The 19,415-nt window shown below is 42.4% G+C and overlaps 2 protein-coding genes across 2 annotated transcripts; both read right to left on the bottom strand.

Moving 5' to 3' along the window:
* Positions 1-565: 565 nt before the first annotated feature.
* Positions 566-5,042, bottom strand: LOC132606576 (uncharacterized). Its single transcript, XM_060320151.1, has 5 exons — positions 4,835-5,042; positions 2,923-3,691; positions 2,272-2,822; positions 1,342-1,952; positions 566-1,125 (listed from the first exon to the last, which is right to left on the bottom strand). The coding sequence occupies exons 2-5, from the start codon at positions 3,684-3,686 to the stop codon at positions 790-792; spliced, it is 2,262 nt and encodes a 753-aa protein (XP_060176134.1). The 5' UTR covers positions 3,687-3,691; positions 4,835-5,042; the 3' UTR covers positions 566-789.
* A 1,995-nt stretch (positions 5,043-7,037) lies between these two features.
* On the bottom strand, positions 7,038-7,646 carry LOC132608091 (uncharacterized). The gene has a single exon (XM_060322163.1). It carries the CDS (start codon positions 7,644-7,646, stop codon positions 7,038-7,040), a length of 609 nt encoding a protein of 202 aa, XP_060178146.1.
* Between the last annotated feature and the right edge of the window lie 11,769 nt (positions 7,647-19,415).

The following is a 19,415-nucleotide window of genomic DNA, read 5'->3' as shown; positions in this document are numbered from 1 at the left end:
GCATGGAGGAAGAAGAAGAGAGTAAGAAAGAGAAAAGAAAATGGGTTGGGTGAAAAAATTATATTCGGGTCGAGTTGGGTTAAGTTGGTGGGTAAAAAATTATTTGGGGGGAAAATAGGCTGGGCGTCTAGGATGATGCCACGTGGCAGGCCTTTTAACATAAGGGTATATATGGACTATAGTATAACGGTAAGGGTATAATTGGCCTTATAGTATAACGGTAAGGATATAATTGGCCCTATAGTATAACGAAGGGTATGAATGACCTATTTCCCAAAGTTCAGGGGTAATATTGGCCCTTTTTCGTTGTTTTTTTTACTACTCCGTCCTATTATATTTCTGCTATTTCGGCTTATTATCACTGTTTATTATTACTAATGCTTTTTATCTCTCTCTTTAAGTCGGGGTCTACCTGAAACAGCCTCCCTAGACCCCACATGATGGGATTATACTAGGTATGTTGTTGTAATATAGCCCACTATGGAGCTACAGTTACAGTGCAAGTATCCTAAAGCTAATCATTAACAGCACATTTTTATTATCTCATATAAAACCACACGATGCCTTGATATGCCAAAAAAGCTAATCATTAAGCTCCATAGACAATTCATTGTAATTCATGACTCCAATTACAATGATTGAATTAAATTATTTAAGAAAAGAAGAGAAAAAACAACAAATGTGTCAAATTCTCTTCAGGAGATTTCTGCACGTCTATCGATCGTAATCCTAATGTCCACATTGTCTGGATGAAAATTTTCACCTCTTAGCTTGCGATTCCCAGGACGACTAGATTCTCAACTTCTTTGGCCTCCCCGGTCTAATCTTCCCCGTAGGTGGTAGCACCACTTCTTCTAAGATCTCTCTAGGAATGTCCCAAGTGCTTTCGTCGGGAATTGGATTACTAGATATTTCATACGTTTTCAGCAAGTAATCCTTCTTGTAGTAGACAGAGCAATATTGATATGCATCGATGTTTTTGAACGTTACAACTGCCAAAGCGTGTGGGCACGGCATTTCATCCATTTGAAACCTTATGCAAGTGCATGTTCTCTCTCCCAGGTTCACCACAAATTTTTTTCCATCTTCAACGACAGTATAAAAGTAATCGGTGGAAGGCTTCACCTACATTTTGAAAAAGATAACCAGTAATATACTACATATATATACATTTTATATTAAATGTATTACGTACATTCGACAGTAATAAAATACATAGATTATATACTGCATATAACCATTTCTTTTTAATTTATGAAGTACAAATATATGGACTGATATACTCCATGTTATTCCAATTTCACTTTTTGGTATGAAAGAAGCATGGTAATGACATCTTACCGTCATCCTCTGAGATGTAATGTAATTTTCCTTCATGATATCTTCATATTTTTTCCCCAGCTCTGTGGATGTCTCTATTGCATTTTTCTTATTCACATAATGCCAATCTTGAACCAACTTCATCATGTATTCCAGCAAATGCATTATTGGTAGATCTCTTGCATGATTGTTCACTGCATTCATCGACTCCACAATGTTTGAAGTCATAATTGTGGTTCCGTTGACTTTGGAATGCACTCTTGACCATCTATGATATCCAACATTTAACAAGTACTCTCCGACACTCTTATCAATATTATTTATCTCAACCATGTGGCGCTCAAATTCTTCAATCGTGTATGCTCTGGCCGACGCGAAGAATAGTTCCTTGATAGCTAAATGAGATTTCGTGTACGTCATCTTTATGCTGTTCCATAAATGAAACATACATACACAGTGAAGCACTTCTGGATACACAATCGAAGTCGCCTTTAAGATGCTTTCATGCGTGTCGGATACTATACACATCCCTTCCCTAGCACCAAAAGCATCCTTGAACCTTTCGAAGAACCACTTCCAAGAAGCATCATTCTCCGAATCAACCACGCTATATGCGAGCAAAAATATTCTACCTGTTTAAATCAATCCAAATACTTATGTAAACATATATCAAAATCAACAGTGTCACAGCTTATACACAACAGGTGTAATATTGCAATGATGATGGTAAATATAAGTATCATATAGTATAAATATAGCACATATATACGGCACTACATTGTAACTTATATGTATATAAACTACATACATATACTACATATATATGTACAATTTATACAGAATACATATGATATATACTACATATACAATGATTATATAACATATACCCTGGGTATTTCAAATTGTGCAACTTCAATGATATGTAAATATTCATTTGTTATTTTAACTCACCCGCTGCATCTTGCGTGTAAGCCATGATTAAGGTCCCCCTGCGTGCTGATTCTAGAAAGCTCGCATTAATTACCACAATAGGCTTGCAATATTCCCATCCCTTGATTGATGCCTCCAAGGATACAAAAAGATACGAAAAAGAGCCACCTTCTGATTTATGTAGTCTCACGATGGATCCAGGGTTTGTATGCATCAACATGTGCAGGTACCTCGGCAGCTTCTCATATGATTCGCTTTGGTTCCCTCTCAATATTTCAAGCGCCTTTCGCTTCGCTCTCCAAGCCTTCATATAGGTCAAGTCCACACCGTAATCTTTTTTCATGTCACGCATTATGTCTGTTGGAGTATATACAGATTCCGAGTCAGCATACTTGTTCCTGATCATACCTCCAATGATCCCCGAAGTAGCGTGACGTTGTGTATTTAATGTTTCCTCTATCGAGCATGTGTGGACATCATTGAACTGTCTTACTTTGAAAAGCTTTGACTTGTGCAGGCTTGAAGCTTTAAAACACCAGGAGCAATTGTCATCCAAGCATACAAGACAATACCTGTTGGTAACATATACATATATGCTATCAACATTCAGTTTGTAACCATCAAATATACTGGAGATGAAATAGGAGTGTGTGTGTGTGTATTATGCAATACCTGCTGCTACTTGACCTTTCAACTTTAAACTGAAAGTTTTTTCTGATGGCATAATGCTTCATAACATTGACGAGGGTCTCTTTGTCTTGGTACAATTGATCTTCTTCAACATCTTGATGTCTTGGGTTGTTTATTATACCTCTTACATCATCTTGTATACTACCATTATAATCCTCCCCACGAACAGAACTTATCGGCTCAATGATAGCCAGGCTGTGTACTATACCTTCCTCATCCACTTGCATACCATTACAATGAACAGAACTTATCGGCTCAATGGTATCTGGATTGTTTATTATACGTTTCTCATCAGCTCGTATACCATTTCGATCCTCTCTATTCATAGAACTTATCATCTCAATGGCATCAGGCTGGTATATTTCAGGTATATTTTCGCTTTGTATACCATCAGATGAAACTGTAACAGGGTTCACATCTGAGCAACTTCCAGCACTACACTTATCCTTGAAGGTTACGCAAAGTGGGAACGATGTGAATTCTGAATCCATCCTTTTCAGCTCAATATACACTCTCACACTCATATCATTGTGTACCGTCATTGGTGGATACCCGTCTTTCACTAAGTACTTAATATCTATCAAGTTGGTATCCAAATCCTTCTCCAGTTGCTTTGCTATCACTGAAACTAATTCTTCAAAGTTGCATTCAGAAGTGATCAAAACCCCATTAACAGAAAAATTCACAAAGTTGTGGTCACTTTCCCATACTCCATTGTGCTTTATAAAAACAGGTATTTTTTCCATGGATTCTAAAGAAACAAAACACTCGTATTAAATTACATTATAATCACAATCAAATATTGGAACTAATGCAATACAATATTACACTTTCGAGTTCTATAAGTTGTGTTTTGAATGGGAATTCTGCAGATCAAGTCTACGTCGATTTTCCAACAACAACATACCCAGAGTAATCCCACAAGTGGAGTCTGGGGAGGGTAGGATGTACGCAAACCTTACCTCTACCTTTGTGGGGCAGAGAGGTTGTTTCCGAAAGACCTTTAGCTCAATAAAAAAGAAAAGAAATGAAAGGAAAATAAAAGAAAAGAAATTCGACGCAGATACAAAAATATGACAACAAAATAGCAAGATACAAAGCAAATGCGCAAAGATAGTAACACACATCGAAGAATAGGAAACTACGCGATTACTAAATAATACTACTAATAAGGGTATGTGGAGAGGTGGCTAGTCCCTACCTCTCCCACCTAAAGTGTGACACCACTCAGCTACCTACTACCCTTTTATCCTAATCCTCGACCTCCACAACTTCCTATCTATGGTCATGTCCTCAGTAAACTGAAAATGCGTCATGTCCTATCTAATCACAAACAAGCAAACAAAGTAATGCGTATCCGTGGAATCGAACCCCGGTCAGTACGGTAGGAGGGTACTATGATACCACTACACCAGATGCGCTTCGTTGTCGATTTTCCAGATTATTAAGAACAAAAAATGAGCGCCCCAAATTAATAAGAAAATGTCTTGTAACTGTGAAGCTATAGGTATGAATTACAAAATAAAGAAAAAGTAAAAGTTACATCACGAGGACCCAGGTTCATTTCCCAGCAGAGACAAAATAGTAGTAGATGATTTCTTCCCATCTGATCTAGCCTTGGTGACCAGAGTTACCTGGTATGTGTTACTGGTGGAAGGTGGCAGGTATCCTAAAATAAGTCGAGGTGGGTGCAAGTTGGCCAGACACCCCGGTTATCAAAAAAAAAAAAAAGGTAAGACAAAAAGAGAGAATATCAATACTAACATTTTCTATAGAAAACGTTTCAAAGGCTGCAGTTTTCCGAAATCCCCAATTTTGAAACCCTAAGTCAAAATATTCCCAATCATAAACGTTACACATTTCATTATCTACGATTTTAAGGATGAAAAATTACCTTGAATGGGACAAGAATGGGAGAGCGGATTATTTTAATCCCCAAATGTTGTAACGGAAATTGAGTTTGAGCGCAGAGATTGCCTCTGCATTTGTTTTACCACATTTCGGAAGAGAGACACGACAGAGTACTATGAATGGAATGCAATGTCGAGAAAGGCAGTTTTTTTTGGGGAGGGTTTAGTGAGATTCTGGAATTATTGAGGGATTCTGTTGGATTTTTGGATATATTTGTGGGAGCCACATTCACACGTGTGCAGGTAGGTGCGTTTCATTTTTGTTTCCTTTGGCCTTTGCTTGTGTTTTTGTCTTGGAGTAAAGCATCATAAAATTGTAAAATATAACCACGCTAGAATTGTCGCGGCCTGATTTACCCTTTACTATTGGAAATAATTCACATTTATCCCTCGTTATACTTTCGGTTCATTTTTGCCCTATTGTTACCTAAGTAGCAATATTTGCTCCCCAATTGGATGATACTACACCATGGCAATTAAAATTCCATATGGCCTGACATGTGGATGAGGTGGCATGCCATCTCACCACCCTCTCTCCTCTCCCTTTCTTTCTTCTACCTCCAACCGAAGCCACCTCCAATCACCATTGAAGCCACACAATTTCTACAAATTAAATTCAAGTAACTTAAAATTAGATCTACAAACCCTAAACCTAAAAAGAGTTTCTTCTTCCCATTGTTGGAAGCAGCCGCCAGCCACCCTCAAACACCGAAAAACCGCCGCAACAACACCATCGCTGACGACTACACCGCCAAAACAACCTTAACTCCGGCGAACCCATCTCCACAACCACCACACGCCACTGCCCTGTCCTCTTTCTCTCACCTTTTCGATACACCACACCACCACCCCCAAGACAACCAAACAACCTTTTTCCTTTTCTCCTCCATCTCAACCCAAATGAGAAGAACCCATTACCAATCAAAATATTTACCCTGTCATACCACTTCCCCTCTCAAACCCCAACTCAATCTTCCCACCACCGCTCTCAAATTCATTCGAAATAACCCTCTTATTTTCAAACCTTTCAGGCATTCAATACCCAAATGTTGTATTTTTACACAATGATGAAACCCTTTTTCTTAATCTTTCACATTATCGTAAAGATTTAGCAAAAAGATTATCAATGATGTTAATGTTTACGGGAGTTAAAAGACATTCTTTTATGTTATTGCAAGATTTAAACTTTTTATCTAAAAGTATCTTTAGATTTATCAAATGGGTTTTAAGAATTTTAATAGTTGTGACGCTTTTGGGTTGGAGTTAGATAAATGGACAGTATCAGGCTAAAGTGATAGTAGTGGCGGTTATCGTGATTCCGGTGAGTGAAAAAGAAGATATAATTGTTGGAGGAGATGGTGGTGGGGGTGTGGCTTCAATGGTGGTTGGAGGTGGCTTTGTTTGTTTGTAGAAGAAAGAAATGGAGAGAGGGAAGGGTGGTGAGGTGGCATGTCACGTGGCATGCCACCTCATCAACATGTCAGGCCACGTGGAATTTTAATTGCCATGGTAGACTGCCATCCAAATGGGGGGCAATTGCTACTTAGGTAACGGTAGGGACAAAAATGGATCGAAAGTATAACGAGGGGTAAATGTGAACTATTTCCAATAGTAGAGGGGCAAATCAGGCCCTTTTCCCAATTAATAAAGGATGGATGTGTTTTTGACCCGCCCAAAAAATTTGTGGGCTAAAATGCGGGTCATAACTCAACCAACTCAATTCTTACTAAGTTTTAATTGCTTTATTTGCTCTTTTATAAATTTTTAATACCTTGAAAAAATATTATTTTTCTTCATTGTGAGTGTATACTCCACTTGTTTTAATTTATGTGAACCTTTTAACTGAGCACAGGATTTAAGAAAGAAGAGAAGATTTTAAAACTTGTGGTGTTAGATGACTCACATATATTTTGTGTGACTCTAAATCATTGTATGAATGTAAATTGTTTTCAAATATAGAAAGATGTCATTCTTTTTGGCACAGACTAATTAGGAAATAGGTTCACATAAATTGAAACGGAGGAAATATAACATATCTAAGTAAAAAAATATTTTCACAAGATTTCTTATGGGTTAATTTGAATTATATATTAATCCAATTTGTTTTTTTTAAAAAAGTTAAGCGTTCAAATTATACCATATAAATTGGGACAAGGGAGTACATACGTTACAAGAAGAACAAAAAAGCTATGCTTCAGAAGAAACAACAGCTGAAAATTCTTCTTCCCTCAAAAGCTTCTGTTGTCTGGCAATGAGAGCCTCCACGGTATGCCTGAACTCTTCACAGCTTATCTCTGCCGCCGGTTTCTCACCATATCTCCGGCATGCTACCGTTGCCGACCGCCTCAATTCCCTATTATGAGGCCCCTCTGCATGAGATAACTTGTTCGTCGTCAACTTCTCCGATTGGCTCCTATAGATTTTCCTTTTTACTTGTCCGCCTGATGAAATGCACGCCTTGAAAAAATCCACGGTAGTGTCATCGTGGGAATCGGCTTTAGGGTTGACTATTGACCCTTCTTTAGTTGATGATTGACAAGATTTTAACAAGAACAAAATGATGACAATTGCATTTCCAAGAACGAAGACGAACGGGGGACTAATGAGGGTTATGCATAGTCTCTTCAAATATTCTGCTGATGGAAGTATTTGAGTGGAAAATTTTGAGATTACGAAAAGGAAAATACATAGCTCAATGAAACGGAAGAGGGATGTAACTATTTGAAGTCTTTTGTACGTAAGAATGACATTATTCTTCTCTACTATGATGTTCTGCTGGAAGTTGAAGGAGTTCATTTTTTTTTGAGGCCAACTAAGTGAAGAACAAAAAGCTACGTACTAATTATTATGGATGGGTTTAATTCTCAGTAGTCGAAAGAGTGGAAGTGATTTTGGATCAAAATAATAATCCCTTGAACGGTTGTTTGGACATTGCTAACGTGGTATGCTTTGTGCACTAAACTACTTTTTTTACTGCTCATTTTGAAAACGAATTGCTAAAGGTTGCGGACGAGAGACCGAAGAAAATAGAGAAAGGTGAGGGTGTAATTTGTTGGTTTTCTAAGTAGAATATATGTTTTCTATGGAAGGAATTAAGAAATTTAAGAGGCAATATTGGGGGATATATAGATAGAAATTCTCCCTTGTTTAATGTGAATGGTTAATTAGTTGCAACTTTATCCTTATTCATGTTGACCCACCACTTCCTATTCTAAACAAAGGAGTCCTATCTAATTACTTTTTTTTAAAAACAATCAAGTACTCGGAATTCAACGATTAGATTAATTTGAGTTCGCGTTGGATAGATTTATTATTATGGGATAAAACGCTACAACAACAACAATAATATACCCAGTGTAGTCCCACAAATGTGTTTGGGAGGGTTGGGTGTATGCAGACCCTTGCACAACAACGCAAAATCAAAACAGGATTAAAGGGGAAAAAAGTTATAATACAGCAAAAAGTCACTGTTATATGAGATAAAATGCCCTCTATCAAAAAGACTCCATTATTTTCATAGTTCGAACTTGAAAACTCTAATTAAGAATAAAGGAATCTCAATCATTACACCACACTTTTTGGTGATCCGATCCTATCTAATTCGCCAATTCATGAAAGGCATGAATTAATCTATTACCATATGTATACAATACAGCAATTGGAGGTGTACAATACGTATCAGAATGTCCTGATTAGCATTTTGGTGAGTGGGTTGGGTATCGTCAATTATACTCTTTTTGTTTTAATTTAAATGACAAAATTTGATTCAACATGTTAATTAAGAAAGAAATGAAACTTTAAAACTAGCTTGTAATTTACTTTTAAAGCTTGTGATCATAAGTATGTCATAAAGATAAAATGAGAAGTTTCAAATTAAATTATCTTCGACAACAAAAATGTAGTATCATTCTTTTTAAAAATGAACTGTAACAAAAAATAGTCATATAAATTGGAACAATTGGAGTACCTCCTTCCTCGATTATAAAGGCCTGTCTCCACAAGAAACAGAATGTTTAGAAGGAAAAGAGTTTCTACTGTTTTCTTCTTGTTATGTAATGTGTTAGGTTTCTTTTTGCTTTATTTTAAAATGAACTTAAATGGGCCGCTATATGAGTTAATTTTTGTTCTTTTTTCCTCTAAACCTTGAAATCTCTCTCTTTTTATTTTTTATTGTTTGCTTTTTACTTTATGTCAAGGGGAACTTTCTGTTAACATTTCGGTTATGCGTAGAATAAAGCTACTTCTTTCTGTAAAGTTTTTTACTAGTACCTTACTCCACTGCCTCACTTTGATTGGGCTAAACTAGTCAAATGCAGTTAGAATCCATAAATATTACTACTATTGTACAAGCTAATACTTTGATCACTTTAATTGAATGGTATCTCCAACTCACTTATTTGGATAAGGAATGATCCTTAGCACTAATGAGACACATGAGCTATGGACCCATGTTTTGGCTTTCGTTGAACCTAAGCAACAAAGAAATTAAACACATAAAATTAGAAAGGAATTATAAGAACTCTTGTTTACCCCGAATTTGGATAATCAATTAAATTTGTTGGTGAGATATAGGATATGTGGTTATATCTTGAATTTGTTTGATAGAGGAAAGAAATATATGAATATGCTATAAAGAAGCAGCTAATAATTGGTGGTATGTTATGCACTTGTATGTTTGTTAATGTACGAGAGTTACTTGATTGAAGAAACATAAGAGATAAGCATAACAAATGTGGAACGAATCTGATATATGAGAGGGAGATTTTGTATATATTTTGCTATTACAAGAGTTCTTGGTATGAAGGAGCCAACCCTTTAAGAGGAGGACAATGCCCCTTATTTATAGTAGTGCCCCATGGGCTTCATACAACATGAATAATAAAATAATAATGAAAAAGCTCTGAGTTGGGTTAGGTTGGATTAGGTTGACCGTACGATCTGACACCCGTACGATTGGCAGTTGAACATGACAGGACGTTATCGACGCGTGGCAACCGCACGACGGATCTACCGGACCACCGGCCACGATCAAACGGGCTAACGGCCTCGACAAAACGGACCAATGGCAACGATCAACCCGGTCATGGGGGAACCGGACCAAACGACGCCCTCCCTTTGCTTCGGTCCAAACATTCCTCCGGTTCATAACGGGAGCCTTCATGTACGTTTCTTGTTCCTTTCCTCCTTTGGTCTTCGATCTCACCGTTTTAACATATATCCGATTTTTACCGTATACAGATAGTCCCCACACTCCCCGGATCGTAGATTTGTCGGAGTGACGGGGAGTGGATGAATCACGAAACTGGTGACTCCGTTTGCCCATTGTTATCTTTTCATTTTTGGCGGGAACAATTGTGCCACGTTCTTCTGCCGTTGGCCACGTGTCTCATCCCGGATGGTCCGCTCTGACAACCGCCGCACGCACGTCGTTTCAAGTCATTCCTCATTAATTATGGGGACACGTGGCGCTCCCCGGTTGGCTGGGAAATTGTAACCATCACAGCCCCATGCCTATATAAGGTCTTTTACTCCTCATTTGAACGTTTTACCTCTTCAACTATACTCTCTGCCTCAAGTTCTTTTTTGCCTTTTTACACATTCCACAAACTTCACTCATAATCATCTGTAAAACTCACATTTCTTGTTGATCTGCTGCTTGCACTACGTGAAAGGAAACGACACCGCCAATTTCTCCACTCGTCGTTTTTGTTTGAGTGTTGCTGCTTCTTATTCTGACATTTCTTGAACCATCTGTTCCCTCTCTCTTTTTTAACTTCCTTTCTGAATCCACTCGACTTCTTCTTTTCATACTTTGAAATGTCTGAAACCACTTCCCACGATATTCCCTCGGTTTCATCTCAAGGAACCGAGCCTGCATCTCCGGCTAAAGCAAAGAGCACCTTCGAGCCTACTGCCTCGGACATTATACCGGCCAAACCCAACTTCAACAAAGATCTTAACGTCGAAAAACCTTCTTCTGTATCCGATAGGGGGTATGATGTGAGGCGATACCCCTCATCCATTACTGAGGAGAAACTCGACATAGTCCGGGCTGACTGCGGGTGGGACGCCCGTCCGGTTCGGGTTTTTGCCCCCGGGCCAAGCGAATCGGTCACTGACCACCAGGAAGGTTTTTTGTATGTGTATACTTACCCTTTCACTCTCAAGCTCGACCCTCCGGTAGATCCGGTCATCCTGGACATGTGCCGGACCTATGACGTGACCTTGGCACAGATTGGTTCGATCGTTTGGAGGGTCGTAGCATGCCTCCGGTTGTTGGCCAACAATGCCGGGAAAGAGTTTACGCTGGCCCACTTGATAAGCTTATACTCCCCGAGGTTGTTCCGGGGTGGCATGATAAAGCTCGCAAAGTGTAGCCGGAATCCATTTTTCTCAAAAATGGACAAAGACAGAGACAAGGGCTGGTTGGAGCGATATGTCCGGGTGAGGACCGCAGACATCATTCCGGACAATTACATGCCCTTTCCGGAGAAGTGGAACAACAATCGTAAGTCTGAACCCTAAAGTAATTGCTTTTGTATGTTTCGTCAAATTTTGATCCCACTTTTCTCACAGTTTTTCTTATTTATATCAGCCAATGGATATATTCCTCCGGTCGTCTGAAACCTGAGTGAATGGGTCACTGCACTCCTTAGCCAACATGTCCACGACGACCGGACGTGGGGCCACCTGTCACGCGGCCGATGGGTCGCCCAGAACCACGGTAATACTTTGCTTTTGCCTGTGATCACTGCATCTTCTACTACATGTATTCAGTGTGTCTTTGATTTTCAGGTTTGCCTAAGGGCTCGGTGGATCCCAGACCGGAGACGGCAGCCGAACCCACAACTTCGGCACCCGAGTTTGATTCAGCAGGTGCATCTCGCATCCTTGCTGTTGCTGCTGCCAAAAGAAAAAGGCCCTCAGACAAAGGGCAGAAAGCGAAGAAAAGGACGAGGAGCGTCGTTAGGACTCTTCGGGACGAAGCAGAGCCCGAGCTTCTCGTCCGGAGTATCGGTGCGGCCCCTGCCGTGGCTCCCGTTCCGGAGGAGAATATCACCGCTTCACCACTTCCTTCAGCGGGTGAAAGACGTTTGGTCCCGGCGCTACCCACAGGTGCGGAAGAAGTTCTTCACCCGCCTTCTCTGAGGTCGATTGATTTTGTCGACATTTCCGGTGAGGCTTCCTCCGAAGAGACCCCTCTACAAAGGGCAAGTAGATCTGGGGGGCGGCTGCTGCCGAAGCTGATCAAAGAACAGAGCCAGTCCCCGAGAGCGAAGCTCCACCGGTCATTGGCCCGTTGCCCTATTATGAGACTGCTGCAACTACAGAGCCCCCTTTCATTGCTGAAGCGGTTGAGATTGCTCCAAGTTCTCCAACTCGGGCTCCGAGGCCTGATGAATTTGAGGATATGTTCTCGGGCACTCCTCCCGCTACCGGCGAAGCTGCAGGATTCGGGCATCTCCCGATCCCTCGGACCACGAGGACGGCCAGCCGGACCTCCGAATCTGGGGCCAGTGACAGCTTGGTGCGTATATTTCCGGCCCCTAGCGTGGAGCCGAGGAGAACAAAATCGGTTATGGTCACTGTCCCCGAGGACTGCAGCTTTCTTTCTCTCCCGGTGGGTGTGGCGAGCTATTTGAGGCCTCTTGTCTCGGATTCGGACAAGCGGAAGATGACCGGGGTATCTTGGCAGTGCCTCATTAACGAGGGTATGCATACGGGCAATCGGGTAAGAATTTTAGCCGTCCTTGCACAACTTCACTGAGAATTTTAGCCTTGTTTTGGTCAAGTTTTTAACTTGCTTCATTTGCAGAGTGTGGTGCTCGTCAACGAAGCCTTCATCCGCGCTCAGCAAGAGATGGACGATCTTAAGGGCCAACTGGATGCCCAGGGCTAGAAAACGGAGAAATATCTGCACCTTCTTCATGAGAAGGAGGAGGAGTTGAACCGAGCAGTCGCTCTTTTCAATCTCCGACCCGAGCTTGACGTAGCGAAGGCCGAAAACTGTCAGTTAAAGAGTGAGCTGGCCGCGATGGCCGAATACAATCGGAGTCTCGAAGCTGACAAGATCGGCCTTAGCCGAGACAATGCTCAAATTTCCTCGAGGCTTGGTGAGCTCGAAACCACCTTTTCCCAACTCCGGGGGGAACTGGATTTAGTGAAGTCGGATGCTGCGAGTTTGGCCGAGGGGAATCAGCTTCTCGAATCTGAGAGTGCCCGATACCAAGAGCGTGCGAGGGTGTGTTCGAGGAGAAGGCGGAGAAGAGGGCCCAGATGTGTGATGATCTGAAAAACGAGCTTAAGGAGACGGCCGATGCAAATGACACTCTCCAGGCCGAGCTTCAATCGGCCATCCAAATGCAGAATGTTCTTGGAGAGGCTCGGGATGCTCTAGCGGCGAAGTTAGCCCAGGCCGAGGCTGATTTGGACGAAGCTTTGAAGAGCGTTGAGGTCGCCGAGGCTCATGCTACCATTGCCGCTGAATACGAAAATGGAAGTCTCGGAGGATCACCCTTGAGCAAGCCGAGCACGGTTTTACGGATCTGCCGACCCTTATTCTCGAGGCTAAAAGAATTGAGGAAGAGGCAAAGGGTGCCCTTGGGACCGATTCTGATGACTCCGAGCGGACAGTGTCCAGCACTCCGGCTCCATCCATTCCAGATAGATTAGGGCCTGCACTTAGCCTTTTATTATTTTTTGCCGTTGTAGGAGCTTCCAATGTAAAAAATCCTTTGTATAAATAGAACATGTGTTTTCCTTGACTCTTCACTTTGTTTGAATGTTTGTTGTGATTTTCTGACCGAATTGCCGGTCTGCTTTAAAGAATCATTATTTCTGGCTATGCCTGAATATCAGCTTCTTACTTCATCCGGTACATTTTATCCGAGAATTTTATTGAGCTTTTGCCCGTGGGACTTATCTTATGCTTTGTGAATTCGGACGTCTTCGAATCACGTCAGGCATTTTTTAGAGTCGGATTTTTTTTTGTGGCTATTTTTACCATTTAGGGCCGGTATTTTTCGGACACCTGAATCTCAGCCTTAGCTGGATTTTGATGTAAAAGTCCCTGTTTGTAGAGTTAAAAATTTTGGCTCGGTTCACTATGACCTTGTTGCCTTTGTCGAATTTCGATCGTAGAGCCCGGTATCAGGTATATGAATGAAGTAGTGTCGAAATACGACAGTAATCCTCGGGGTAAAGTGCTTTACTAGTGAGACATTTCGAGAATATTATCCAAAATTTCAATAATTTTTGCATTGCAAGTATTTATATACATGAGAACAAACTTTTTCCTCCTGCCTTTGCCGTAGCAAGTACTAAATGGACACGATTCATTCTGATCGTTTGGTCCTTACATCGGAACCTAATGCAGAAGGTCCGGTTCTTTGTTTTGCCGTAGCAAATATTGCGTGGACACGATTCATTTTGATCGTTTGGTCCTTACATCGGAACCTAACATTTTTTGTCCGGTGTTGTTTGTTGAGGGCGGCCTCCGGTTTCGGCTAACCGGGGCAAACTCCGGAGTGGGTGTGATAGTCCCCTAGCTCTTAGCCGAGCTGCAAGATTAGGTGAGTGCTATTAAGCCCCCATTCGTTGGGTGTGATCCCGAGAATCCGGACGTTTGTCCTTTATCTTTGTCAAGTAACACGTTGTACTTATTGCCTCATTAAAAACCTTGTCGGAAAACCCATTTTGGGACAAAACCGCACTAAAGAAAAGAGTGCAACACGTGTTTTCAGATTTAGATTCTTTTCTTTGCCCGGTATTCAGTTTCCTGCAAAAAGGAAGGGTCAAAATAGAAAAACATGGGGAGTTCATACCTCAATAGTAGTATCTTTTCAGATGAGCCACATTCCAATTATTGTGCAACCGTTGCCCGTCCATGGACTCCAGCTGGTATGATCCTTTACCCATTACCTCGGTTATCTTATACGGTCTTTCCCAGTTCAGACCAAGTTTTCCTTCGTTGGGATTCTTGGTGTTCAAGGTAACTTTTCGGAGCACCAAGTCCCCAACTTAAAAATGACGAAAATTGGCTCTCCGATTGTAGTACCTTTCCACCCTCTGTTTCTGGGCTGCAATACGGACCAACGCGTTTTCGCGAAGTTCATCTGTGAGGTCGAGTCTTACGGCCATGGCCTCCTCGTTTGACTCCTCGGTCGTATATCAGAATCGGAGGGTCAGTTCACCAACTTCTACGGGAATAAGGGCTTCAGCCCCGTAGACCAACGAGAAAGGAGTCTCCTCTGTGCTTGATTTCGATATGGTTCTGTAAGCCCATAATACCTCCGGTAATATTTCTCTCCAATGATGCTTTGATGCTTCAAGTCTTTTTCTCAGGTTTTGGATTATTGTCTTGTTCGTGGATTCCGCCTGTCCGTTTACACACGGGTGATACAGAGTTGATACAATTTTCTTGATATTCAACCCTTCGAGGAATTTGTTGACTTTTCCACCCACGAACTGGGGCCCGTTATCACAAGTTATCTCAGCGGGGATTCTAAAACGACAGATGATGTGATCCCATATGAAGTCAATGACTTCCTTTTCTCTGATTTTTTCAAAGGCCTGCGCTTCAACCCATTTGGAAAAAAAATCAGTCATAAACAGAATAAAACGGGCTTTACCTGGAGCCCATGGTAATGGACCGACAATGTCCATTCCCCACTTCATAAAAGGCCAGGGTGACACCACCGAATGCAACAACTCCCCGGGCTGATGGATCATCGGAGCATGTCTCTGACACCCGTTACACTTTCGGACGAAATTCTTTGAGTCTTCCTCCATCTGGTTCCAATAATAACCGGCCCTGATAATCTTTCGGACCAGAGCGTCAGCACCGGAGTGATTGCTGCAGGTTCCTTCCTGCACCTCCCTCATCACATACTCTGCTTCTCCGGGACCCAAACATTTGGCCAGGGGCCCGAAGAAAGACCGTCGGTACAATTGGCCGTCTACTAAGCAAAAACGCGCAGCTTTGGTTCTTAATGACCGTGATTCCTTTGGGTCATTCGGGAGCTTCCCATCATGCAAGTAGTCGATATACTTATTGCGCCAATACCAAGTTAAACCCATTATGTTTATTTCGGCATGCCCATTTTCTATCGCCGTGTTCAACAAGTGCACCGTAGTCCCGGGGTTGATTTCTTCCCCTTCGACCGAGGAGCCCAAATTTACCAATGCATCTGCTTCGCTGTTCTGCTCCCTAGGTATGTGCTGCATGGTCCATTCTTTAAATCGATGTAGTATCACTTGAATATTTTCAAGATACCTCTGCATCTGTTCGTCCTTGACCTCGAAGACGCCATTCACCTGGTTTACGACCAAGAGCGAATCACACTTTGCTTCTATTTTTTCGGCCCCCATACTTCGGGCCAATTCAAATCCTGCAATCATAGCCTCATACTCGGCCTCATTGTTAGTCAATTTAGCAGTTCTAATAGACTATCAAACGGCGTCCCCAGCCGGGGTTCTAAGGACGATTCCTAGCCCGGAACCCTTAAGGTTTGAGGCCCCGTCCGTATGTAACGACCAAATGTCCGAGGCTTTCCCCGAGGTTAGCAGAATTTCCTACTCAACCTCGGGGACCATAGCCGGGGTAAAGTCTGCCACAAAATCGGCCAAGATCTGGGACTTGATGGTCGTTCGGGGTTTGTACTCGATATCATACCCGCTAATTTCTACAGCCCATTTAGTTAGTCTACCCGATAATTATGGTTTTTGCATGATGTTTTTCAGGGGGTAAGTAGTTACTACACATATTGGATGGCATTAAATAGGGCTTGAGCTTTCTAGAAGCACTTACCAGTGCCAATGCCAATGCCAATTTTTTCAAATGGGGATAACGGGTCTCCGCATACCCCAAAGTTCTACTTACATAATAGATAGGGAATTGCGTACCTGATTCTTCTCGGACCAAAACGCCACTTACCGCTACCTCGGAGACAGCGATATAGAGAAAAAGTTGTTCGTCCGCTTTTGGTGTGTGTAACAACGGTGGGCTGGACAAGTATCTTTTCAACTCTTGCAAAGCTCTTTGGCACTCCGGCGTCCAAACGAAGTCGTTCTTCTTCCTTAGTAAGGAGAAGAAATGATGACTCTTGTCTAAGGACCTCGATATGAAGCGACTCAACGTCGCTATCCTTCCGGTTAGCCTCTGTACCCCTTTGACGTTATTCACCACCTCGATATCCTCGATGGCCTTGATCTTGTCCGGGTTGATTTCGATCCCCCGATTTGACACTATAAAACCCAAAAATTTGCCGAACCTTACCCCGAAGGAGCGTTTTTCCGGGTTGAGCTTCATGTTATACTTGCGGAGCACGTCGAAGGTTTTCTGCAAATGTTTTAAATGGTCCTTTGTTTCCAAGGACTTGACTACCATGTCGTCAATATGAACTTCTATTGTTTTTCCTATTTGTTCTTCGAACATCTCATTAACTAGGCGTTGATAAGTTGCATCGGAATTTTTTAATCCAAAAGGCATGACATTGTAACAGTAAGTCTCATACCGGGTAATGAAGGATGTTTTCTCTTGATCCTCCGGGTGCATCCGAATTTGGTTATACCCGGAGTAAGCATTGAGAAAACTTAGAATCTCATGCTCGGTCGTTGCATCGATCATTCTGTCGATGTGAGGAAACGAAAATGAATCCTTCGGGCATGCTTTATTTAAATCCTTGTAATCAACACACATTCGAAATTTATTACCTTTCTTGGGCATCACTACCACGTTAGCTAGCCAATCCGGGTACTTTACCTCCCAGATAGAACCTATTTTTAAAAGCTTTGTTACCTCGTCTTTTATGAAGGCGTGTTTTGCTTCCGCCATGGGCCTTCTCTTCTGCTTCACCGGGGGAAACTTCCCGTCCAAGATAAGCTTGTGAGCTGCTACTTCTGGTGATATACCTGTCATATCTATATGGGATCATGCGAAACAATCTGCGTTAGCTCGAAGAAATTCGATTAACTTGTTCCTGAGCTCCGGGGTTAACCCCGTGCCCAGGTATACCTTTCTGTCCGGTAAGTACTCGAACAAGATGATCTGTTCCAGCTCCTCGATAGTCGACTTGGTTGCATTTGAGTCATCCGGTATGACAAATGATCTGGGTACATCGAAATCACCATCTTCATACCCCGGATCCGACTCGATGTACTTTGATTGCTATTTGGTGTCCGCTTTTCCAGTTAGATCTTCTTCCTTGTGAACCGATTCTTTAGGCCGAGGCGTCGCTTCCTCGACCGCGAACATCTCCCTTGCAGCGGGTTGTTCACCTCGGATGGTTTTTATCTCTTCCGGGGTTAGGAATTTTAGCAGCTGATGCAATGTTGAGGACACGGCCCTCATGCTATGTATCTAAGGTCTACCCAGCAATGCATTATACTTCATGTCCCCTTCAATTACATAGAACACCGTTTGCTGGATAGTGCCATCGATGTTCACAGGCAATGAGATCTCCCCCTTTGTAGTTTCGCTCACCATGTTGAACCCGATGAGTACCCGGGATACCGGTACGATCTGATCGAGCAGCCCTAGCTGTTCGACCACTCTCCACCGGATGATGTTGGCCGAGCTACCTAGGTCAATCAAAATACGTTTAACCTTAGATTTAAAGATAAGTACAGAAATTACCAATGCATCATTGTGCAATTGAATGATGCCCTCTGCGTCCTCGTTGCTGAAAGAGATAGAACCCTCGGGTAAATGATCCCGGCTGCGCTTTTCGCGAACCACAGAAACCATGGCCCATTTCATCACCGGTCCCCGAGGGGCATCGATACCCCTGACTATCATGTTGATTATATGCTGAGGTTCTACTGGCTCGGCCCTTCGATGAGCCTCCCTTTCCTTGTAGTGACTTTTGGCTCGTTCACTCAGCAGTTCTCAGAGATGACCATTCTTCGGTAACCGGGCTACCTCCTCTCTCAGCTGGCGACAATCATCGGTTATGTGACCATGGGTTCCATGGTATTCACACACCATGCTCGGGTCCCGTTGGCCCGGATCCGACCTTAGAGGTCTCGGCCATCTTACATCCGGGACACGACCAATGGCCGAGATGAGGCCCGAGGTACTGGCGTTGAAGTTGTACTCCGATATCTTTGGTGAGTCCTTTTTGTCGGCAGAGCTTCCGGAATCGCTCCTGAATGAGAGATCCTGACTGTTCGACGGGCGCTCAACCCGTTTATTACCCCGACCGGAGAAACGGCTTGGAATAACCCTCAATTTCTCAGGCCTAAAGCTTTGCTTCTCCGAATGGGAGTATGGTCGATACCTTTCCCTCGACGATTCAGCCTTCGTTTCGTAACCCTTCCTTGGCCTCTCAAAACTTTTGTTCACATTTATTAGCCCCGGGGGAAGCTCGAATTGATCATCCTCCACCCGAATCTTCGACTCGTATCGGTTATGGACATCAGCCCATGTCACAACCTCGTACTCCAGCAAACTTTCCTTTAATTTGAACGAAGCTGTTGAGCTCTGAACATTGAGCCCTTTAGTGAAAGCTTGTGCCGCCCATTCTTCTGGAACCGGAGGGAGTTCCATCCGTTCCCTTTGGAATC

The sequence above is a fragment of the Lycium barbarum genome, chromosome 8, assembly GCF_019175385.1.
Source record: "Lycium barbarum isolate Lr01 chromosome 8, ASM1917538v2, whole genome shotgun sequence".
In the NCBI taxonomy this organism is placed as follows: domain Eukaryota; kingdom Viridiplantae; phylum Streptophyta; class Magnoliopsida; order Solanales; family Solanaceae; genus Lycium; species Lycium barbarum.
The sequence above is the reverse complement of the archived record's forward strand: the minus strand, read 5'-3'. Positions and strand labels throughout refer to the sequence as shown.

Coding starts and splice junctions, on each gene's coding strand:
- LOC132606576 (XM_060320151.1), bottom strand. CDS start 3,686: ATGGAAAAAATACCTGTTTTTATAAAGCACAATGGAGTATGGGAAAGT. Junction 2,823..2,922: donor GAAAGGTCAAGTAGCAGCAG/GTATTGCATAAT, acceptor TGTTACCAACAG/GTATTGTCTTGTATGCTTGG. Junction 1,126..1,341: donor TTACATCTCAGAGGATGACG/GTAAGATGTCAT, acceptor TTCAAAATGTAG/GTGAAGCCTTCCACCGATTA.
- LOC132608091 (XM_060322163.1), bottom strand. CDS start 7,646: ATGAACTCCTTCAACTTCCAGCAGAACATCATAGTAGAGAAGAATAAT.